The 26,146-nt window shown below is 39.2% G+C and overlaps 1 protein-coding gene across 2 annotated transcripts in view; it reads right to left on the reverse strand.

Moving 5' to 3' along the window:
* RNASET2 (ribonuclease T2) overlaps window positions 1-26,146 on the reverse strand; it is a 104,889-nt gene that overhangs the window by 54,124 nt on the left and 24,619 nt on the right. For both annotated transcript variants that reach the window (XM_075203362.1, XM_075203363.1), the window contains exons 3-7: window positions 10,439-10,499; window positions 6,330-6,385; window positions 4,792-4,849; window positions 2,669-2,733; window positions 1,922-2,035 (exon numbers count right to left, since the gene is read on the reverse strand). In XM_075203362.1, the coding sequence (XP_075059463.1) occupies window positions 1,922-2,035; window positions 2,669-2,733; window positions 4,792-4,849; window positions 6,330-6,385; window positions 10,439-10,499 (354 nt within the window). The remainder of the gene's footprint in view (window positions 1-1,921; window positions 2,036-2,668; window positions 2,734-4,791; window positions 4,850-6,329; window positions 6,386-10,438; window positions 10,500-26,146) is intronic.

The following is a 26,146-nucleotide window of genomic DNA, read 5'->3' on the forward strand; positions in this document are numbered from 1 at the left end:
TGGTTCGGGACTGGAAATCAAATGAAAAAGCATTAAAGATTATGCCAAGGGGTAAGTGTGCACTTGCTCTCTCCCTCTATTTGTTATCTTCCTTCTATCATTGACTAGTGTATTACGTTTAATAAACTTGCACTGTTTTATGTTTACTGTACATGTTTGATAACATACAGCCTTGTGACAGTTTTCCTGCATGTCATAGGCATTTGAATATAAATTAACATGTTGAAATCAAATCTGATGTTCCTTTACGTTTTATTTGGTGTGTGGAAGGTGTGCGGAAGAGGGGGTAGTCTTATACGGCGAGTATATAACAAACTCTATATTTTGAGTGGAAATGTTGGGGGTCGTCTTATACGCCGGCAAATACGGTATTTACTGTTTTTAGTATGAAAGCATGAAAGAAGGGATTTTACATTTTTTGTAACACTGAATTGACTATTAGGTTATTATTAATTTGAAGAATAGACTTCCGGAAAATGTAATTTGCATGGCAGTCTTTTCATTCAATGCTTTACCAAATAGGTATATTTTAGAGACAACATTTTACCCATTTTAGGGCTGGTCAGTGCACAGAGGTGGTTCTCCTCAATATGTAACAAGAATGAGAAAGTTTAGGGTGATTTTTAAGCTCTCATTTTTGTGTGGCAGGTCACAAAAGGTATAGAAAGACAATAGCTGAGCATTCACTTTTTTTTGCAAGCAGAGGATGCCTGTCTTCCTTAGGATAGGTATTTCCAATTCTCAGACACTAAGAGTTGGTTACCATCTAACATTTGTGTTGTGAAGGGAAACCAGCATGTAGCTAGAGTTTTCACCTGGAACATATATTTCCCCAGACGACTTGCCTCTACCTTAATGGATTTGGCCTTACAGACAGAGCTGTTTGAACTGTACTGCCAGTTTTGTTCAGGGTTTATCCAAGGTTCCAATTGTTAGAAATGTCTGTTAAGTGGTGCCTTTTCATTAATGCATTCTAATAAGCTGTATTTCTTTAACCTCTCAATTACACAAGGGCCCCTTCAAATGAGCTTTTTCGGGTTGTATCTGCTCCCCTACATTCACAGTAGAAGCATATACAAATTATGCTCAAACAAAACTTACAAAATGGAGAAAAGCAGACTATACACACAATGATTTATAGGGAATGGATCATAGACCACGAACTAAAAAAATAGTGCTTGTTACAGTCATTGCCATACACTCCCAAGCCCACTCAGTAACACACTTTTCTGCTGCAGGTGTCACCACGATGTAACAGACAGCTCTCTGTTCAGATACAAAGCAATAGATGACCACAACATGGCTTTGGGTCACGTATTCATGTTTTCTTAAATTGAGAATCCAACTTACTAGAAGGTACCCAAAAGGCCTCCAAAAGTTATAGGATTTTAATGCTAGCTAGTAGTAGACAAATACAAATTCTCTAACACATCACATTTGCAGAGAATACAAGATCAGTTTCCTCCTGCAACCAGCTAAACAAAAATGTAAATACCCCTCTGTAATTACTTTGACACTGATCCTTTGAAGCAGTATGCTGTTGTGGCACACTAGATTAAAGAAAAACATTATTACTAAAATATATATATTTAATCCTCGGTCATATAATATCATATACTGAAAAATTAAATACTTGGATTTACTAGTCAAATCTATGTGTAAAATCTGGGAGCTGGGCTAAATGCGTAAAAAGCAGTTTTTGAAAGAATGGTTTGCTTTCTCCTCATATATTATGCCAAAAAAACAAGTATTCCAATGATCTACTTAAAGTTCTGAGCTCCCCCATTTCCATTCAAAAAGACAATATTAAAGTCATTTGGGTAGACTGGTCATACAGCCTTTGTTAATGTCGGGTTTAAGGAGACTAGATATGGTTTATAAGTAGTGCATAAGATATGGGGACAAGTTTTAGTTACACTACCTGTTAAGATCCACATTTGTATACATTTCTAGGCCTTTGCTAAAGTATTTGTGCTGAGAGTTTAGACATGGTAATGACGCTGCACAGGTCCCATGCTTTTGCCATTCATGCTTCCTACAAAAGAAAACAAGTGTAATTATAAATAAACAATGCCAATAGAAGACATTACATCTTTCATAAAGTAGTATGTTATGAACTTTGGTGTAACTATTGTTAGAATTAGTTGAAACCTAAATATTGAATACTTCGGTTTGTTTTTCACCTTCACGTAGCTATACTTTATTTGCATGTAATTTGTGCTCATCAAGAATGTCTTTATATCTTTAGGTAGACTGTTTTTATTGTCCTGTGATACGATACAAATACAATTTGTATTCCATGAATACAGAACAGACGTGTGGAACTCAGGAGTAACAAAAATAAATTATAACATCCATTTATACAAATTCATGGCTGGAAAGCACAAAAGGAGGATAAAACATATAAAAGTTATAAATTAAATAATCGTGAAAAGGGTATTTGCGAGTAATTTGAAGGTGGAAAACCCCTTTAATATTTGCACATACATACTACAGTATATTATGCATGTGTTATCCTCACAAATTCTTCATCATATTAAATTAGTGTTGTCAAATAGTGGCAACAAAATAATAATAAAGAAAAAATATTTGTTATTGTACCACTTTTAAAAATGAATATGAAAATTCCACAAAGTATTTTTAAAAGGTTCAAAAAAGATTTGTTTACCAAAGTTCAGAGCGATTTGGATGAAGAATATCAGGCCACCACTTGTTCATTTCTGTCAAAATGTCCTGGAAATAAAAAACAAGCCGCAATCTGAAGAGTATAGAGTTCACGGTTTAACGAAAAAGTGACTCCTGCTTTCATTATAAACCATGTATTCACAGTATATTGATATGTGAATTTGTGCCTAAGTTACCACAGTGATGGAAATTGACTGTCCAAAGCATCATCAACATCATTTAATCAATACATTCTGCATTTGCAATATACATTTTTAAAAGTCTCAAGCAGGGGAAATAGGTTGCAAATCTACAAATGAAGACTATTTCTAGTCTTCTAAAATAAACTACTAGCTCTGTTCCCACTGTAGAGAAAACATGTTGTAGATAAAACATGAAATGTTCGGTTGCAACACCACAAATGGACTTTGACAAACCCCATAAAAACATGGCGGCATGCAATATTCTGGGGTCAAATACCAGGACTTTATCTGGCCACGCATGCTGCAACAAGGCAGATTGTGTGCACAAGTGGCCATAAATCACAGTGTTTTTGATCCAAAAAATAACCGATATCAGGTAATGGTGATTTCAAAATTAATAGGAACATTATCAGGACTGTAGACAATGTGGCTGAAAGATGACAGTGCAGGTTTCCAGGTGACCAAGGAAATAATTATACCAAATGTGGATCTGTTACAATGTATCAGTCAGTTATAAATACACCTGTGCTGCAGCAAGGGGTTATGAAAAACATGCACTGTTAGGGAGCCCGGAAGACTGGGTTTGGGAAATCCTGAATTAGAGCATTGGGCAGCAGGTGAACACTACTTTTCTCCCTAATGGTTTATCCAAGCACAATAATCCCCCAGAATTAAATCACCTTTGCACCAACCCACATAGGACTAAGCACTATAACCCCCTTTTCTGAGTGTATTCAAGAGCCATTCCCAAAGATACTACTTTGGTGATCTCTGCAACATCCTTGGTGCCAGTAGCTGCCACCAAAATTTTCATGTCTCAACCTTCCACTGTTTCTCCTCATTCCAACTGCACAAGCATATGGTATCAGTCACCAATGGATGCTTTAATATTGATGGCTGATAATACTGCTGCCTTACAGTAGCCACACATACTTTACTGACAACCAGCCACTATTCTTATTCCACTACCTTATGTATTAATTTGAAACTCATTTGGTCAGAGCCATCATAATATTTGTTTCAAGCCATTGTAAGGGTTGGTATAGAAAGAGAAATAGAAGATTGTGTTCACCACTTAATGTCTAAGTAGAATTTGTCATTCACTTTTAAAGCAGACAAAAATAATATCAATTATTGGATTTGGCACTAGAAGTAGGTAGTAATTCTAGAAAAAAGCAGAGGCCAACAGTTTAACCTTGTCACAAAGCTGCTATTATCCTAGGTGGAAGGAGAACATTCCTTTTTCACAGTTTATGCATTTCAGAGAAATCTAATGCCCACAGCGTTTGCTATCTTTTTTAAACATTATAATGGAACAGGAGTTGAAGGATATATTAAAATATAATAAATACATTGTTTATAACATGACTACATATTTAGCTACAAGTTAACCCGTGCATGATACTCATGCATTCTAGTCAAATCAAGCTACTTAAGGTGTTAAAAAGGTTCTTGTCATGCATTTGGGCCATAGCCCAGGCCTCAACCACCAACCACTTCCCCACTGTCACCCCCGGCAACCACCCCAACTGTCACTTCTCCTTCAAGAAATATATATATATATTTTTTTTAAATCTTTATAAACACTTTTAACAAATTAAAAACATCTTAGTATACCAAATTTCAGTCCTTTCTGAATTTTTTTTTCCACACACACTAAGAATTTAGTAGGTCAGTGTATAACTCCGCCCAGCAGGTGGCGCTGCAGCTTGGTTTTATTTTTTACACACACACACAGACAGACTAACACACGCCACTAGACATTTATATTATAGATTGTAACATGCAAATGATACATCTATGTTTATGACATGCATCAACAAATTGAATATATAATAACCAAAACAAAAATAGATCTTCCTCCAAATAAACTAAACTGTGACAGAGTTTATACTGTGATAGTCTGATAAAGCCCACAGCATACCTGTATTTCAGAATAATCAAAAGGCCAGGAATGGTTACACATCTGTGACTTATCAGGCCTAAAAGATAAAATGGAAAACATCAGGCTTCCACAAATGATCGATAACTGGAGATGGAATGCAAGAAAAATGGCAAGGTCACAATCTACACATACAAGATCAGTCTAGCCAGAATTGTTCAACAATGTTTCTTAAAGAAATGGACAGATAATAGATAAATATTTTCCATCCATAGACTATGTTTCTTCTGTCTTTGGCAAGTGCAGGATTTTTCAATAATTTGTTAGGAACAAAGATCTTCTTTCTGACTTACTGGTCAGGTACACAATCCTGAATAATATTTTCAATCTCAAAATCAGGCGTAATGTTTTGTACATAACCAATACACCACCAGATCTGCTAGAGTGACAAGTCATTACAAACTAGAGCTACAGTCTCCACCACCTCTGCTAGACCCACATTCAATACATATTATGCACAGAGCTATAAAAGTATGGTAATTAAACCGTTAAAGGACAATGAACGTTACAACTCACTGAACGTTACAACTCACTGGACCAGCATCATCTGTGAGTAGGGTGGTTGGGAGCTCATGCAATTACAGATTCTTAGGAGCATGTTGGACTCTAATACAATATAAAAAATAATATAGAATTCTGTAGCCAGGATAAGTTGCTCGTTAGATGTAAAGCAGCTATGCAGCTTCAATACATTTTCCAGTCATTAATATTGGTGGCATATAGAACATACAATCAGAGCCACGGCCAATACAGACTCCATCAGCTCTGCTAGACCCACAGCCACTGTAGCAACTCTACAATAGTAACTATGCACTGCACACGATGGGAAGAAGAGGCAGGGAGCTGCAAATAAGAGTGAAACAGTAGGCAGAGACATGTTATTTGTGTAAGTGCACCTACTGGTCTGCCTGCATATTTCAAGGTTGAAATTTGAAATTGCAACCAGAAAATCAATCTGCAACTAGATGTGCAGGTTGATGGAGGCACCTAAAAATGGACTAGGTGGAAAGTGTTAAACATTACTTGAAAGTCAAACCTACAAGCGCTTTAGAACAATTAAAAGTATAGGTGTAGAGCAGATCTCTAGCATGAACACTTTGTGCAGGGAGAAGAAGGCTGGACATCTTCCCAGAAAGAGAGGAACTCTCACCTAAATGTGACCTTTCCACCTTGTTATCTCATTAAACAAAATTAAATCTTATTTTAACAGGTTTGCTTAAATACAAGCTTTGAAAACACAGTAGCCAAAAGCACTACCACCTCCACGTCCTATTTGCTGGCATACAAAGTATGATACAGGTCCCTCTCCCGTGCGAATCAAGGGAAAAGAGGAGACATTTTTTTTCTAGTAGAGTTATAAAATAGCTTGTTGCAAACAAAATAGGTCCTGTCACAGAGGTATGTAGGTCTCTAAACTTGGTAATAGCCAAGACTTTCCATATATTTCATATATTTTTCATACAGTAGATTAGTAAATTAGTAGATTGTGTTTTAATGCTGAGAAATACATAAATGTATACCACAATCCATGCAATGTCCAGTAATTTGGAAGGTTTTCACAATGCTCTTCAGCCATCTGAAACAGGGAAATAATAGAACACAATGAAGCATAGCAATGTTGAAATCACACAATGTTCAACCATGGATTCTAAACCTAAGCAAACAATATGGCAGCTGCCACTAAAATATATAAATGTAAATCTGGAAATAAGGTGGTCTTAAAGTTGAACCGACGGTTGCTCACCTTTTATTCTAAAAAAATGTTGTCATAACTAAGATTACTATTATGATTGATTCTTTGATGGAGACTTTATATTTTGTGTCAGACAGTAGCAGCATTTTCAATTTGAAATGCTCTGTTTGTAGGTTATGTTTAAAACACAGAAACCCCCTTAGCAAATAGATATCCCCTTCCCTTCACAACTCCTTCAGAAATAGACCAGACAAAGTACAAAGCTATTCCACAGGGGATAACTTAAAGTTACCTTTGCACAAATAGTGGTACTCTAATAATTATTGTTAGCTAAAATGTCCCAAAGCAGATGGGATTATTCCACAGAATCATGCAAAGTGGCAGCAAGTTTCTCTAAGGTGATGTTTAGGTAGATTTGGGACAAATGAACAGACATCTACATAGTGCTTTTACGGAGTAGTGCCTTTTAGTAACACATTAACATTTATTTTCCAAATGGAGTCAAATATTTTAAACTAATTCTACAGATCTAGCTCCCTCTCTCATTGACATATTAAATTAAAATCAGCTGAGACAATAACACACTCTTTGCATAGTGTAGAACGCACACCTTTACATGTAAAAAAGATTTACACAAAGACTCAAATTAGTTGTGTGTAGGAAGGCCAACTAATAGAGTGGTGCATTATGCTTATATATCCTTAGAAAGTAAGAAAAAATTCTGTCATAGGGGACTATCTTAGTAAATGTGTGAGTTTCACTGTCTGTTCAACCCGGAAAGGAAATATGGTTTGTGGAAAATCATGTACAAAGTCATGTATTTGGAACAGATACTATGCTTAAATTGGGAATTATCCCCCTACTATTGTTTAAGGTTAGGGCATTGAGATATTGGTCTTTCATTAAGGAAAGTAAAACAAAAAACAAAGAGAGTAAACTTTGAACCTTGGCAAAACCAAGTTGCATTGGAAGGAGGGAAGCAAATTTAAAATGTGATGGCAGATTTATAGTTGGGGTAGGGCATGTCCTAGATCAGGGTTGTCCAACCCGCGGCCCAGCACACCTGTAAATGTGGCCCAGAAGGAGTTTTGGTTGTGACAAGGGGGCTCGCAGTGAATGTCGGGCTTGATGTCCAACATCCATTGCGAAGCGCAGCATCGAGGAGTCACCCTCGCGAGAAGAACAATCAGCAGCACAGAATTGGAGAAAAGAAGAGAAGAGGACAGGAGAACAAGCCGATTAAAAGGTAAGTTAAGGGGGATTTTTTTTATTATTTCAAGGGACGCTGACCGGTTGAATAAAAGTCACCTGGTCCTGGAGCATCATGGACCTTTTCTCCCTGCTACATACTTCTACTTGTAATACTAATGGGGCATTATATATTATTCTCTTTGGCCCATTATAAGTTGTTATCCCTTAACTAACATAGTGGTGTAATTAGCAAAACAGGTCACAATTTGGGGTCACAGTGATGTATATGTCAGGTACCGCATGCCTGGTCAGGGCACCCTGATATACAATGCCTGGCTTTAATGCAGTTTATTGATATTGCATCGAAACAATACAAAAAGTGATTATAGTATAATAACTAGAGAGGATTTTTTGAACAGGGCGATTGAAAGGTAAGTATAGGGGGATTTGAAAAAAAAGTGATATATATATATATATATATATATATATATATATATATATATATATATGTGTTAACTTTGTTTTCTATGGTTTTTTGGATGATCACCTATCGTTATTGTATCTTATGTGCGGCCCAAACCAACTCGTCGTCTTCTAATGTGGCCCAGGGAAGCTAAAAGGTTGGACACCCCTGTCCTAGATCAACTTTTAATTTCAGTGTACAAATAAAGCCATAAAGTATGTGTATGCTACATGAAAAAACAGCCAGTATATATTTTATGTGCAAAATAACCAATTTGCATCCTTTGCATTGTAACATGGTATTTGTCCAGCAGAAAACGTACTCTTTTATTTTCTTACTTTCCTTAATAAATCAGGCCCATTGTCCTAGTTTTATTTCTAACACAAGTAAATAAATATTGGGACATCGACACAATTCTCATATTTTGGGCTCCATACACCACCACAATGGATTTGAAATGAAACTAACAAGATGTGCTTTAACTGCAGACCTTCAGCTTTAATTTGAGGATATTTACATCCAAATCAGGTGAACGGTGTAGGAATTACAACGGTTTCTATATGTGCCTCCCACTTTTTAAAGGGACCAAAAGTAATGGAACAAAACGACTCAAAAGCTATTTCATGGACATGTGTGGGCTATTCCCTCGTTATTTCATCATCAATTAAACAGGTAAAAGGTCTGGAGTTGATTCTAGGTGTGACATTTGCATTTGGAATCTGTTGCTGTCGACTCAATATGAGATCCAAAGATCTGTCACTATCAGTGAAGCAAGCCATTATTAGACTGAAAAATCAAAACAATCCCATCAGAGATACCAAAAACATTTGGTGTGGCCAAATCAACTGTTTGGAACATTCTTAAAAAGAAAGAATGCACCGGAGAGCTCAGCAACACCAAAAGACCCGGAAGACCACGGAAAACAACTGTGGTGGATGACGGAAGATTTTTTCCCAGGCGAAGAAAAACCCCTTCAGAACGGTTGGCCAAATCAAGAACACTCTCCAGGAGGTAGGTGTATATGTGTCAAAGTCAACAATCAAGAGAAGACTTCACAAAAATGAATATAGAGGGTTCACCACAAGATGTAAACCAGTGGTGAGCCACAAAAACAGGAAGACCAGATTAGAGTTTGGCAAACAACATCTAAAAAACCCATTAGAGTTCTGGAACAACATCCAGATGGACAGATGAGACAAAGATCAACTTGTACCAGAGTGATGGGAAGAGAAGAGTATGGAGAAGGAAAGGAACTGCTCATGATCCAAAACATACCACCACATCAGTGAAGCATGGTGGTGGTAGTGTCATGGCGTGGGCATGTCTGGCTGCCAATGGAACTTGTTCCCTTGTATTTATTGATAATGTGACTGCTGATAAAAGCAGCAGGATGAATTCTGAAGTGTTTCGGGCAATATTATCTGCTCATATTCAGTCAAATGCTTCAGAACTCATTGGCTTCACAGTGCAGATGGAAAATGACCCGAAGCATACTGCAAAAGCAACCAAAGAGTTTTTTTTAAGGCTAGAAAGTTGAATGTTATGCAATGGTCAAGTCAATCACCTGACCTGAATCCAATTGAGCATGCAGTTCACTTGATGAAGACAAAACTGAAGGGGAAACCCAAGAACAAGCAGGAACTGAATACATTTGCAGTAGAGGCCTGGCAGAGCATCACCAGAGATGAAACTCAGCGTCTGGTGTTGTCTATGTGTTCCAGACTTCAGGCTGTAATTGACTACAAAGGATCGGCAACAAAGTATTAAAAAGTGAAAGTTTGATGTAGGATTGTTTAGTTTGTCCCATTACTTTTGGTCCCTTAAAAAGTGGGAGGCACATATAGAAACCATTGTAATTCCTACACTGTTCACCTGATTTGGATGTAAATTCCCTCAAATTAAAGCTGAAATTCTGCAGTTAAAGCATATCTTGTTAGTTTCATTTTAAATCCATTGTGGTGGTGTATGGAACCCAAAATATGAGAATTGTGCGATGTCCCAATATTTATGGACTTGACTGTATATGTCATAACATAACTGTGCATTGCAAATCTTTCCTCACGCCTATAACCTTTACAACAGGGCTTTCAGATCGTCTCCCACAACAACAGCTAGATAAACATAGCATGTGTGTTTCGTATAAGCAAAAGACTGTTGGCATAGAGCTGATGCAGGTTTACACTGAAATAGTGGGAAAGTACAAGGAAAAATACATACCTTGCAATGAATATTCCAAAAATATTTGCATAATATTAAAATTATTAATAGGTGGAGCAGCTTACCTTACAGACTGTAACTGGCCAGTGATGAGTCAAAATAAGTTTCTTCCATTCTGAATGTTTCCTACAAAAATATATTTTATATAAGTTTCAATTTAGCATCCATTTATCTTATTTTTTAATTTGCAAATAGCAAACAGGAATGGAAAAAAGAGAGGGTAATTGAGGAAAGGAGGAGGAAGAGGATCATATAACATACAACAGCCAGCTGCACACCTTGGTGTCACATGTGCACAGCATATCATATAACAAAAACCTAGTTCCACACCAACATACACAGTCTTTCTGGAATCCAAGTAAAGAGAGCTCAGCTACTGTCTTTCACACAATATTATCCACTCAGGCTGGAGACAGAATAATTCTCCAACCAACTTCCTTCCTCCTAAGGGAAATGAATCAAGGACTGCATATTAATTGGAATTTATGTATAGAATCAGCCATTATATTATTTAGCTTTAATTACATCAGTCTCTAAACCGCAGTCAGTATGTGAAGTATAAATTTGCGATCGAGGGAGCCTTTTGAACAAGTTTATTAATAAATGCCACAAGCACATTAAGATAGTTTTTTTTTTTAGATTTAGCATGTCAGCTAATTTCTATATCCTGTTTCATAATTCCAGAGCCACATCAAACTACTAGATATGATTGTGAATCCACCCTATAAAATAGTCTGAAACACCTGTAAGCATATGGGACAGATCTTAGTGGGTGGAATACACACCTTGATTTCACATTTCAACATGATTTCTTTTGTGACTCATGTTATGGACACTATTTTTGAGTATACTGTTTGTAAAAGAAGAAGCGTTTCTTTGTATTACAGAACTTTTGAGAATTGTTTTGTATAGTGGCATTAGTGTTTGATAAAATAATGAATATGATGTTAAATACTTTTGTGTCAAAAAAGACAAAAGTATTATAGGAGTGATACCTTTATTGGCTAACCCCCAAAAAATATTATATTTGCTAGCTTTCAGAGAACAGAGACCCCTTCATCATTTGTAAAGCGCCTGATGAAGGGGCCTCTGTGCTCTGAAAACTAGCAAATATAATAATAATTTTTTGGGTTAGCCAATAAAGGTATCCCTCCTATAATACTTTTGTCTTTTTTGACACAAAAGTATTTAACATCACATATATTTTTCTGGCTAACACGGTACTGCAATAATAATTTTTTAAAATAATGTTTTTGCTACACATCTTTATAAAATAATGAACAAAAATCTAATTAAAACTAAAATACCAAATGTATAACACAAAACAATAGTTTGTTATATCAAACCATTAAAAATAATAAGTGAGAGTTTAGACAGGTTCAATATATAATTATGAAATACTCATTCTGGAGATATTGCTTTATCAATATGCAAAAAAACAACAACAGAAAACAAAAAACAAAGTTGTTGAAAGCTTTCATTATCTTTTATGTCACATGGTGGCACACTCATATTTTTTACTATTTAGGGTAAATATCCAAAAGGTGCTTGAGATGACAAACATTCTAATTGCAGTCTGATATGAGCTTCAACTTGTTTTAGAGATAATTCTGTCCTTTCCAATACATTTAAATACAGCAAACGCACTGAAATGGTTCAGAAAAACGCTACTGCAACACAGCACTAAAAGTACCAACTGGTATTTTAGCACAACAATGATTTGTAGTATCATATAATTTTATATGTGTTTTACATGAGCTAAACATAAACATAAAATGCATAACTTAAACGTCAGTTCAGCATGTATTCTAATTCTTAAAAATCGCCAGATTTGGGGGTAAATGTATCAAAGTGCGAGTTTGCCAGCGTGTTTAAATCGCGGCAAATCGCGGGTAAACGCGTTTTTTTTTTAAAAAAAATGAAAATGTATCAAGCTGCGATTTTGACACTCATGTTCAAAATCGCTGGTCATCTCTGGCGATTTTGAGCGATGTAAACACTCCCGAGTTTAGCTAACTCTCCTGTGTTTGGCAAACTCTCCTGTGTTGTAACAGTGAGATGTAAACACATCACTGTTACACTGACCTGTCATACAGCTGCCGGAGCTCCGGCAGCTGTTAAAATGTTAAAGAACAGATAAAAGTTGAAGAAAAAAAAAAGCGTGAGGTCCCCCCGCTATTTATGCTTAACCCTAGTGCTGCCTGACTAGTGCTGGTCCCGTGAAAATCGGGGAAAAATTTTGCGTGGGGTTCCCCCGATTTTCACTTTACCAGCACTAGGCAAACCAGCCAGGGTTGGCGGCACTATAGCAGGGAGACGCGCAGCAGGGGTCCCCCTGCCATAATGACTAACCAACCCTAGACTGTTCAGCGCTGGGCTGGATTCCCTAGGGAGTGGGGTCCGCTGAAAAAAATGAGCGGGCCCCCCCCCCCCTAGAAAGAACCAGCCCAGTGCTGATAGCACTAGGGCTCTTCCTACCACCCCTGGGCTGTGGGTAGTAGGGTAATACGGCGTAAAGTAATTAAAAAAACAAACTGACACCAATTTTGTTTGTGGAACTACAAGTCCCAGCCAGCCAGGTTGCCAAAAACAGTGTGGCCATGCTGGTGCTTGTATAACTACAAGCACCAGCATACCCACGGCAGCCAGGGCATGTTGGCACTTGGAGAACCACAAGTGCCAACATGCCCTGACATCCCTGGCTTGCTGGGCCCTGTAGTTCCACAAAGAAAAAAGTTTACAAAGCCACAACACCCTCTTATAAACCACATACATTTAATAAAAATAATAAAACCCACAATAAAGACACTAACCACCCTCTTTTAAACCACAAGTATTTATTAAAATAATAAAACCCAAATACTTACCGATGATGCCTTCTTTCTTGCCACTTATGTCACTTATTATTTGTAAATCCATCTTGCCGGCTTGCCCCAGTCCCAGCCATTGATACCTCCATAAAGGAATCTGTGCCATCAGGAACTCTTCGCCCAGAAGGGGCACATATTTGTACATCCCAAATCTTGAGTCTTGATTGAAGATAAAAATAAAAAAAAGCCAGGAGCCGCCGCAAACACCTCCTACCTAGTAGGAGGTCCGTTTCGCAATGCTCTTACGCTGTTTGCGTAAGAGCTAACTACTGTATTATGGTATTTTCCCACGCTAGTGGGGAAATCACATAATACTGTATCTAGCGCTTACGCAATTAACGTAGCGCATTGCGCATGCGCTACGCTACTTGCGTAACCTGTATTTACTGTATTACCCCACGCAAAATTTTTCCCCGATTTTCACGGGACCAGCACTAGTCAGGCAGCACTAGGGTTAAGCATAAATAGCGGGGGGACCTCACGCTTTTTTTTTTTTCAACTTTTATCTGTTCTTTACCATTTTAACACTGCCAGGGCAGTATAACAGTGATGTGTTTGTACAACACGCTGCTATCAAGCAGCGTGTTGTATCTGGCGTGTTTTGAAGCAAACTCTCCTGAGTTTGCTAACTCGCAGCTTCATACATTTGAGAGCTGTATAGCTGCAGTGGCAAACAGTCGGGAGTTTGATCACTGGCGATTTTGCAAACAGCGATTTTGACAGAAGCACAACTCTGGCGATTTTGCATGAAATCTCAGCTTCATACATCGGCTAGTTTCAACTCTCCTGAGAAAATCGCTGGAGTTGCAAACTCGCAGCTTGATACATTTACCCCTTGGTCTTTCTGAATTGAACACTCTTTAGAAATGTGGAGACCGTTTTGGCTCTCTCTAAAAAGCCACAGGGTCCAAACCTGCCCAGATACATGGAGATACTATTACCTATTTAACTACTTTCCTTGACTCCTCCATGGCAGCATATACTATGGGGATAATCATGGCTTGCTAGCGAGTCAGGACAGGAAGGACGACACACCTGGAGGGAATATACGGCCCCACCTCCCTCCTTTCTGTGTCTTCTAGTTTTCTCCAAGCTGAAAGATATCTCAACACATTATAAGTAATAACAGAACTTAGGGATCATGAGTCAAGGAAACCAGTTTAACAGGTAATATACTATGTTGTTTCCACTTCCATAACAGCATATACTATGGGGTGAAGCCCAAACTGTATTTTGCCTAGTTCTTCTATGGATTCCCTCTTTGCCAATGAAGTTGCCATAGCTCTTATTTAATGAGCCTTTATGTTTTCACCTTCTTTGCTGTATATGCCTCTCTAATGAAAAGATTTTATCCATCTTGCCTCGGACACCTTTGAGGCTGCTTCACCTTTCTTATTACCGCCGATTAAAACTAAAATTAAATTCCTGTGCACTCGTCAAATAAACTTTAATAGCACAGACTAAATTCAAAACAAACAATGAAGTTTCCTTTCGTTTGGATTTTTTTTATTCAGACATAACGAAAGTAGAACAATGTCCTGATCGATATGAACTGCAAGACTTCAATTGGCAGGAACTTAGGATTTTTTTATTTTTTTTAATACTACCTTATCCTCATATATAACAAGAAATGTCTCCTCTGCATCGAATCTCTCCTCGCTCAAATAATTGTTACCGGAAATAGCACCTTGATTGTGAGGGATTTCAGAGTAATCTCCTTTAACGGTTCGAAGGATATTTCTGTTAGGTCCACCAATACAAAGATCAAGTCCCATGAAGATAATGAAGAACGAAAAAACGGTCTTCTTTCCTTTGCTGTGTAATATGGCTACTGGAGCAGACTTTGAAATTCAGGGTGTTAGCAGCTAGTTCTTTTTTCAAGCCCATCTTGAAAAAAAAGTATTAGTACCCGCTACCACAGTGAATCCCAAATTCTGTAGTATGCCTTAATAGTTCTTATCTTGCTATAAAAGCCCTGGCAGTTAAGTGTCTTCCCTCAGTAGCCATGTAGCCAGTCTCCAGAACCATGATTTTGGATGGTTTATTAGACATTGATGGATCAGGTCTTGCTGAAGTGGAATGAATCACAATTTCTCCACTGATAGCGGAAGTACTTGATGAAACCAAGACCTGTGAGGCCAAAAACGCAATACTGTTGTCTTATCTTGAGTATTTTCTTTAAGACCTGAGCATGGACGGAGACACAACCCATACTGGATTACCACTGCACTGAGAAGGCATCCACAGCATGTTTTTTTTCTCCACATATCTGGCAATATACCTCCTTACTTGGGCATTTTCTCATGTTGCCATGAGGTCAGGGCCGGACTGGCCATCTGGCAAATGCCAGAAGGGCCGATGGCTAGATGGGCCGGTCCCCATGTCCGCCGAGCAGCAGCACTCTGCGCGCTGCTCGGCGGACGGAGAATCAGTGACTGCCGCCTATGCGAGCAATCACATGGGACGGCAACTGTCACGTGGTGCTGTCCCATGTGATTGCTCGCATAGGCGGCAGTCACTGATTCTCCGTCTGCCGGGCAGCGAGCAGAGTGCTGCTGCTAGATGTAAAAAGGCAATTGTCTGTGTAATAGTGTGTTCTGTGTGGCTGTAAAAGTAAAAAAGTATCTGACAGCGCAAAGTGATCTTTCTTAATATCATTTATTTTAAATTTAAATAGTATAATAAAACATGCATAACAATACAACATAAGAGACCGGTCTCATAGTATAATACAAAAAAATATAAAATAAAAGAATCGTAGGAATGGCTCTTGTTAGGAGCACCAAAAGCAACTAAAAAAGGATTGCATGAATTATATGAATATAAACATTGCAAAAGTGATAATAAAAATGCATTGGATCAGCTGAATAATCAAGAAATATAATCTGATACAAATAATCAGTTGGAGGGAATTCCAATATTGATTAATGGAGACTATGATCTAATAGAGCCAACATTAATAGGTAGAAAACACTCAAATTGTTGGATATTAGTGCTTTTGATTGAAAATGTTCCAGATTGCAGCGTACTATGTAATAATAAACGCCACTCGTTGTCTGTGTGCCTGTGTGGCAAATAGTTATCCCCGCTGTGCAGGTCCACTGTCACACACGGTAGTAAATGGCATAGGAACTGCTGAGTTACTAAAAATATCAATATACATATTTCATAATAATATATATATTTAAAAACACATTGGCAACAGTATTGTGGAGCACAAGCAGCTAGTGGTAGTCCTTTTTTGTTTATATATTCTCATTATTTATCTACATATGCCATAATATAACATGGAGAGAGCATACCTACATGATATGCACCACTGCTTATAGAACGGTTTAGGTCAGTTTGATAGATTTCAAGGGCCACATGTGCAGCCCCCTAACCGTCACAAGTGTTGCACAATACCCTTAATCTCGGTAATAAATTAAAATAAATGTATCAAAGATAGACACATGCCACTCAGGCCCTCCCCACAAGCCCACACTTATTGAGGGCACCGGTGGCCATTGACTACTAATTACCAATGGCCACTAATAAACAATTTTCCCTAATTAATACCACCTTGACCAGAAAGTCGGTCAGTCAGCTTTGAGTCTCAGGTCTGAATTATTCATTAACAATCAGAGTGGGGGCATAACGCAGATAAGAGCTGAGGCTGCTGGTAAAGACTCAACAGGTCACTGGCTGCCTGCAGACTGCCTGTTGCCCATGATTAGACAGAGTGAGTTGCTTTACTGTTACTGGCATATACTTGGCAAATACAACTATAAGCCATGTGGTTATATTGTGTGTGGCTGTGTGGCTAGTAGTGTGTCTGTGTGGCAAATTGTGTGGTAGTGTGTGTGTGGCAAATTGTGTGGCGAATAGTATGTTTGTGTGGCTAATAGCGTGTCTGTGTGACCTCCATGTTGCTATAGTGTGCGTTTGGCCATGTTCATATAGTGTGTGTGTGTGTGCGCACACGCAGTATTTTAATAGAATATGTGAGGGAAGGGAGGATCTTAATATAGTGTGAGAGGTAGGCTATTTAATGGTGGAGTGTAGGTGGGGGCTGATTATTTAAGGTGAGGTGAAGGAACCTTTAATTTAATGCTGGGGTGGTTTAGGGCTATAAATTGAATATGGGGCCGATTTTGGGGAGGAGGGCTATTCTTTAAATGTGAATATGAATTATGGCCAGGGATGGTTGTGGAAAATGGCTATATTTATTACACTTTAATGCTATTTAATTTATTGCTGGGACTGTTTGGAGGGAGGGAAATATGTTTTGAGTAAATGGGTATACTGTTAATTTAATGTTGGGGCTGGTTGGAGGGAAATAGGTCTACTTATTAAATGTGAATATTATTATTGAGGAGACTGGAGGGCAGGGGCGGATCCAGACTATTGCTATACCCCGGGCGATTTTAGGGGGGGCGATTTAGGCCCCGCCCCCTTTCTAATTTCTAAGGCTGCCGGCGGCTGCACAGTATGTGCAGGTCCGCTCGGCAGGGACAGTGTGCTGCCCCGCTGCTCTGATTGTGTTTAAAACACAATCAGAGCAGCCGGCAGCACACGGTCACTGCTGAACGGACCTGCACAGTGTGCAGCCGCCGGCAGCAAGCCCCTGCCAGGGGGGGCGATCGCCCCCCCTGGATCCGCCACTGCTGGAGGCCTAATTATAAAATGTGAGTGCTATTGTTTTAACACCGGGGCTGGTTGGAGTTTTCTAAATCTAATGTACCCATTTTTTTTTTTCAAAATAGGGCATCCAATATTCCAGGATCAAGACAAGAATGAACTGAGCTAAAGAAATCAGCTGCTACAAGTGGTGAAAGTGACCAAGACAGGTAGGAGAGAGCAGGACAATCTGCCAACTGTCCTGACTCTGGTGGGGCAGTCCTGAATTTGGGTGACTGTCTCCCTTAGTCAGGATTTGGTCCGACTGCATAGACAGTTGGAGGTATGTCCTGCTTCACAACGTACTGCTTGTGAAGGCAAAGCTGTGTGCTTCTAACAGTAGTGCCTGTGTATTTGTCTAAAATGATAACCATGTTACATAATAGGGGCCCTGATGTCATAAATACCCTGACTCTTAATCAACCTCTGTTTAGGGGAAGGGAACGGATAGCTGCTCCGAGTTGCCGGACAGGACAGACTGCAGAGGAAGCCGAGGAGCTCTAAGTATCACAAGATTTGGTAATCTCGTGAGACTAAGAGCTTCCCTGCTCACTCTACAGGAAGTTCCCACCCTGATGGATGTCAGCAGCACCAGAAGCATAGATAAGTACAGTGTGCTGGGGGTGTCATAATGTGCCTGGGGGGATAGCGTGATGTGGCTGGGAGAGCGTGATAAATGTAATGTATTATTATAATGTATGTATCAATGCCCCATGTTGGCCACACTCACAACACAATGAGGTAACGCCCTGTTAGGCGCCGCTGCTGCGGCACATATTTTCTTTCCTGCTGGAACTAAGGTGGGCCTGTGTACTTTAAATGCCAGGGCTGATATTTAGTCCCAGTCCGGCCCCGCATGAGGTCCACTTGAGGTAAGCACCATGAGGTCCTCGAAACAAACAAACACATGCTTCGATCGTTGCCCTCATCACTCATGTTTTTGGGTAAAATGACTCTTTGCCAATGATCTTGCGATATTTGCATGTGGCGCTCCAACCGTGTGGGCTGGCATCTGTTGTGATGCTCGTGCTCTACCCTTTTCCAAAACGTTGTCTGCTGACCAGCACTACAGATCCCGTCTTGCCTCTTTTGTCAGAAAAATAACTTGATCTGTTTTTTGTATCTTTGCTCCACTTAGAAAAAATGTAACTGAACATTTCTTGTGTGTAAACTGGCCCATGTTACCACCTCTATAGCCGAAGCCATAAGACTAAGTAATCTGACACACTGCTGTTGTCCAAGGTGTTCTGAGAGAAAGCAAACATTTAAACAGGAGATGTCTCAAAAGATGTCAAGAAAGCCTTTCCATTTACTGTATCCAGACACATTCTTTATAAGTGGGTTTAGTGAACAGAAGGAATCAGAATATTTGTTGACATGTATATGGATTTCACTTTAGCTTGGTCTTTATTAGTTTGAGGTTAAAACGGAGTTTTATAGTTAAGCTCCCGAGTGAGATTTTAAATGGTATGCATTATCTGGAAAATCGTTAACCAGATGAATCACTTCGGAGACCAGGTAAACTGTCTGACATGTTGCATTACAGGGTATTGAGTATAAAGTCTGCAATATGTCACACTGGCAATGGTCACCCCCGTCTGGTGACAGACAATTTTTAATTCTTCTATATTATATCTAACAGTATTGCAACAAGGATAGGTTTCTCATTATTTTTCCTTGCATGATTCAGGTATAGGTTTTTAATTAGATCATTGAGGGCGCAAGTATGTTGTAGTTCGCTCCAGTGTCATGTGTCATCATGAAGATAGACGGTGCTTATGAAAGATCATGGGTTTTATTTTTATATTTTAAGCAACATGAATGGGGATTTATTTTTATGTGTTCTAAACACTTTGTAGAGTATTATTGAACTTATTCTGCATTTTATATGAATAATATCAATCATGTAACCATTGATGAGTCTTGACAAAAATCCTATTGGGTAGAAACGTGTTGGAGCTGTGACGAACTAAAAGATCTGATTCCAACACTCAGGATAAAAACTCAATTTTTTGGGGGGGGCTCTACCTCACTCTGGTAGGAAAAGCTTATATTACCACAGCAAAGAAGCAATTATAGGTTTTATTTTTTAATTTCAATGTGAATGTACTGATTTTATGTATTTTTTTTTTTTTTTAAAAAAAAAAGTGAGGATAATGCACTAAATATACTTTCTTTCCTCTATATTTTAAGCAGTACCACAGAGTGTGGTCTGGAATGTTATGCGAGCACAAAACAACAAGTCCGATTTATTTAAAACATTTATTACATTGATTTCATGCAAGTATCTGCACAAAGGGGATGCATAAGTTGATTGGTAAACCTAGTGTATGCTGCCATAAATGGAGGAGGAGGAGGAGGAAAGCAAGTTATTTTCTCCAAGGAAGAGGAAGGCGGTTCTTCCAATTTCAAGACACATTTAGCAACGAACACATGGAAAACAAGTTTTTCTGAGTGCTTGCAAAGGTTTGGCAGAGGAAAGCAAAAGGACAAAAAAAACATAGGACCTTTTGAATTGGGGCTTCCAGCCTAGAGTCCAAGAGGCTATGAACCATATCCCAATAGGGAGTGATTACTATGCAGGTCCCCAAATATGAAACAAAGTTCCCCTGTGGCCACAGTTTCACCAGTAAGTCAGAGGGCAGCATAAGGAAACATCATCGATAATAAACTTTATAGTTCTCTCATTTAAGTTGAAATTGAGCATTTTACAATTTCCTCCCTCGTGCCTCCTCATATGGAAGTCTATGGGGTATATTTACTAAACTGCGGGTTTGAAAAAGTGAAGATGTTGTCTATAGCAACCAATCAGATTCTAGCTGTCATTTTGTAGAATGTACTAAATAAATGAAAACTAGAATCTGATTGGTTGCTATAGACAACATCTTCACTTTTTCAAACCCGCAGTTTAGTAAATCTAGCCCTATGTTTCTTTCCAATCCCACTCATGTTGGCTCTACAGAGGGACAAGTGCATCCAATAATTGACAATAAATTTGGAAAATCTTGGCCTTATGTAAAGAGAAAAGATGATACTACAGGTCTGTAGGTTTTGTGTAGTCACCATAAATGAGCTAAGCGGTCATTTTCAAGGAGTCTGGCATCAATGTCAACCCAGGAGATCGTAACAAAGAAGGTATAGGAGGCCACGATTTGAGCGAAGTGAGCTGCCAAATAGGATTTAATATCTGGATGGAATCTACCGCCTCACTACCCCCACCGCCACACCCCCCTGAAAATAGTTTTTTAAGTATGTTTACAGAGACATTGCAGGTTTAGCATTGTGAAAAAGCTTTTATTTAGCAAGAAATGCAGGATGGCTATTGGGAGCATGTGAAAAAGGTAAAGCTATTTATGTAGGACATTCATTTTGACTGCAATGATTCTGACTAGCCACAAAATAGATCAGAGCCATCAGATGAATGCAGGAAGACAATTCAGCCTGGAGCTTGGCAAACAGCTAGCGGAAATTTACGTGATATAGCATGTCAAACCTTGAATCCCTAGATATTTTTTGTTTTTTACTCTTTTTTTTTTTTTTTTATTGAGGTAGAAAATACAACATAAAGACCCAAATGCATTAGAAAACACATACATATTTGTCACAATTGCATTACAATCCAGAGAATATTTAACATCACATGTCCCGTTCTCCAGTGTAGCCATCTACAGTTACCAGGAGTAGTTATTTGAGATATAAAAACATATTTTACCTGAGAGCAAGATAAAGTAGTATATAAAGACACCATTTATTTGTCTGTCCATCCTCTTCTAGTTGAGAAAGAGGTTAGGTACTAGGAGTCAGGTTAATTGGGGGGTCTGCGATAACCATTCTCAATTCAAACCACTCTAATATGGAAGCTATTCCAAAGTTGTGTTCATAAAGTATGAGGTAAAAGATCGATAAAATTCTCCCATGTTTCAAAAAATTGCTTTACTCTAGAGTTTTTCTACAGAGATGTTTCTATCCAATCCATGCGAAATATGTGATAGAGTTTTTCCTTGAAAAGGGAAAAGAGTTGGAAGGAGAGTTCTGGGTCCAGACCTGTAGAATACTCTTTCTGGCCGCAGCCGAGATTGCTAGCAGAAGCTTTTTACGTCCCTTACCAATTTTACAACTATCTGGGAGTATTACAAATATTGCCCACTCCAAAGAGAGGGAAGCATAGTTCACCAGATGCATTATAGAGAATCTCCAGATCTGGGTACAGAAATGTTTAATTGGGGGACATTCCCAAAAGCAGTGTGTCAAGTCCGCTCGTGGAGATCCACATTTCGGACAGCTATGGGAGTCCGATAATCCTATCTGTTAGCGACGGGATGAGGACAAATATACTCTATGACAGATAAAGACACATTTCTATTAGGTCATGGCCAATAATGTTTTAGTGGAATTGGCCAGTGCCTTCAAAAGAACCTCTGGTGTTAGATGAGGAAAACGTTCTTGCCATAGGGAGAGACCAGTTCTAGGAGGATTGTATTTGAATTGAGTAGGTATTATTGAATAATGTTGCGAGATGGCATGATGAGTTGAGGGAGCTTTTGAGAGTATGGTGTCCAGGGAATTATTCCACTCAGAGGGTGAACATTTATGTAAGACCGTGCTCATGTAATGTTGGCACGGATATATAGCTAGATGATGAGGAGCTAAATGTGGATAAGTGGAGCTAACCTGAGCATAAGTCATAGATAGGTTTGCGTGTAGTTACATCAATGATCTAATTTTAATTCCCAAATTCGCCCAATCAGTAAACGGAAGGGAGGCCGTCCCATTCTGAAAATCCGGGCTGTGTAATAAAGGAAGATGCATTGAAGCATAGGGGTTCAAGTGGTACATGCGGCAAAGTTGGTGCCAAAGCTTACATGTGGTAAATAAGAGTGGGTTATGTATAATATGATCTGGTAATTCCTGCTTATGTAGATGAATAAAAGCCAGTAAATTGAGGCTAGGAATAAAACTCTGGTCAAGGGCAGTGTGGGTGTAAATGTTGGTATTGTACAGGCAGTCTCTAAGGTGTTGTAATTGGGCCGCTTGATTGAATCTAATGACATTTGTCAAATTCAGCCCCCCTTTGTCTCTGGGCTGCTGTAGTTTAATTAACCCAATTTGAGGTTTTTTGGAGTTCCAGATAAAACGTCTAAAATCTGCATCAAGTCTAACAGAGTCTGATCTAGTCAGTAATGGTAACACTTGAAGTGGGTACTGGAGTTTAGAAAATAATATTTTTATGTTTATTCTGCCTCCGTAGAAGAGACATAGGCGTTTCCAACCTCTCACCTCGTGTTCAAATGCATTTATTGCCTTATAAATATTGAGGTCGTATAGAGAATAAATGTCTCTCAGAAGCTGGATGCCCAGGTATGGCATGGCCGATCTTGCCCATGTTATGGGAATGTCTCGTGCCCAGGCTGGAATCACAGCATTCTTACCCAAATACATGGCTGTGGACTTCTCGAAATTGACAGTGGACCCAGAGAATGATCCAAACTCCACTATTCAAACCATCAGAGATTTAAGGGATATTTCAGCATTGGAGATATAGATCATTACATAGTCAGCAAAAGCTGTGATTTTGAGTTCTTTATTTCCAATTTTTATACCCTCCACAATTGGTTCCAATTCTGCAAAACTCTTAGCATGGAGTCCAAAACCAAGTTAAAGAGTAATGGAGAAAGTGGGCATCCTTGGCGACGGCTTCTAGACATTTCCTGTGGGAAACCCCGTGATCCCATTGACCAAGACGGATGTTTTAGGGGGAGGTATAGAGGAAAGCGATTAGGGCTCTAAAATCCGTGTCAAAACGTCTATGCGAGAGAATTTCATGTAGGAATGGCCATGCCACAGAGTCAAAAGCCTTGTGAGCATCTAGGCCAAGAAGCATATTGGATGTAGATCCCAGGTTTGAGGCCACAATCGCCACAAATCCCAACTGATGGGATGTTAACAACCACGGGAGGATTGCTTGTAAGCGGTCTGCCATAATTTTTGCTAAAAGCTTGTAATCTGTGTTCAAAAGGGTAATTTGTCAACAGGACTCTTTCAACATAGGGTCTTTGCCTGGTTTAGGGATGAGGACTGTGTGGTCAAAATTTAATGAGGGGTACATTGGGTGTACTCTATGTATTTTGGAAAAAACATCCGCCAAGATATGGGCCAGGCCTCCCCTGAGGGCCTTGTAATATTCTGCAGTAAGACCAATGGGGCCCAGTGTTTTATGAAGTTTCAAATGTTTGATTGCAGAATCTACATCTCGGGGTGTCATGTTAATCGCCAAAGCTTCTCTTTAAACTTTTGACGGAGGCTAAATTGCCTTCACTAACGCCAGATTAGACATTAGTTGAGGGTTTGCTGGAGAACCACTATACAAGGCCGAGTAATAAGTTTGAAAGGCCTCAAGTATCTCCTCCGATTTTAGTGAAGTTTAGAGGAATGGGGGGGGGGGGGCTTTGTGGGCGACTACATGACTTCTGCGCTCCTGGGGTCTAGTCATGTTTGCAAGAAGTTTGCCGGCCTTGTTGCCATCTAAAGCTTTCTAAAAGTCATCTCACCTAACGATAGGCAGTCCACGTCAATTCCGGCTGGACGGTAGTGTATTTAGTATAAGCCTCGGCCGATCTATGAAGAGTCATAAGTTTCTCTCGCCTTTTTATGATGACTAAACACATATGCTATCATTTGGCCTTGCATGACCGTCTTTGAGGCTTCCCAGAAAATAATTTTATCATCCCAGTGTTCAATGTTATCGTCTAAGTATTCAGCCCATTTGTGTCTTAGAAATTGTTGAAAATGGTCGGAGTTATGCAAATGAGAGGGAAATCTCCAATGTCGGGGTCTCTGGCTCGAAAGTGGATTCTGGACCGAAAGAGCATGGCACGGTCTGATATAACTATGTCAGCAATATCTGCCTTGTGAACCCACGGCATTAAAGTATCAGTAATCAATCTATTCATGAGAAAGATCCATGTACGTTAGAATAAGAAGAGTATGATCTATCCGTTGGGTTTAAGAGGCGCCACGGATCAACCATGCCACACCTGGACATCAGGCCAAAGAAACACACAGGGTCACATGGTCTAGCTGTAGAAGGTGCACTCGACCTGTCAATCCATGGGTCAATAACGGAATTAAAATCATCTGCAATCACAAAGTTGAGGGTATCGCGTTGCAAGACGAGCTGGATCAGGGATTGATAGAAATCACATTGTGCTCCATTAGGGGCGTAAAGATTTAAAAAAAAAGTAAATTTCACATCATTTATTTGTAGATGAACCAGTAAGTATCAACCTTCAGGGTCTGTGACTGTGTACAAAACTGTATATTGAAGAGGTTTTGCAATTACCATGGCCACTCCCCTGGATGTTGTTTCATATGAGGCCGAGATGCAGTCCCCAATCCAGCTAGCCCAAAGGCCTCCTTCAAATGGGTTATCTGCGGGAACCCTATATCAATATGGGCTCGTTTAAGATGGGTAAGGACCTTTTTACGTTTAATGGGAGAGTTGAGACCACCCACATTCCAAGATGATAAATTAGGGGTCTGTGGAGCAGTAGACAGATGAGAGCCTAATTGTGTGAAATGCATCTCTAACCTATCCCCACAATGAGGTAGTTGGAATGGCAAAAGGTGTGTAAAAGGAGAACATAAATAAACTCCTCAAAAACCATCAAGTAGTAGATGTGATGTGAATAGTTGATTTCATTGTCTTGCGAATGTAAGTTGGAACATTGGATATTAAGCAAACTTGTGAAAATTTAAATCAAAACATATAATGCATTACGAGTTTCATACCTCAAACCTTTTTCTAAGATTTTCCTAACCAAATTTAGTGTTTGATCTCTGGGGGTAATACCAGAGATCACAGAACATTTAACCATATACATTTTTAGCATAACCAAATATATGCATAGAGAGTTCACATTATCGTAAGAAGAAAATACAACATAGTCATCATGCATAGTGTCAGCAAATTTCCGCCTAGGTGACTAATTCAAGAGTGTTGTGTCATTTCACGGTGGTGGAAGAGGGGAGGAGCGGGATCTAGTTGGTGACCCAGGAGGTGGAGTGGGTGTCTGAAAGTGGCGTTTAGCTGCCTCCAGGTTGTCAAAGATAAGAGTACAGCCATTTTCTATCATTCTAAGCTTGGCTGGGTAAAGAAGGGCGAAGCTTTTGTTGCTACCAGCCAGGAATTTGCAAACTGGCGCAACCGCCTTTCTTTTTTGTGACAACACAGCCGAATAATCTTGA

Source organism: Mixophyes fleayi, chromosome 3 (assembly GCF_038048845.1).
Source record: "Mixophyes fleayi isolate aMixFle1 chromosome 3, aMixFle1.hap1, whole genome shotgun sequence".
Classification (NCBI taxonomy): domain Eukaryota; kingdom Metazoa; phylum Chordata; class Amphibia; order Anura; family Limnodynastidae; genus Mixophyes; species Mixophyes fleayi.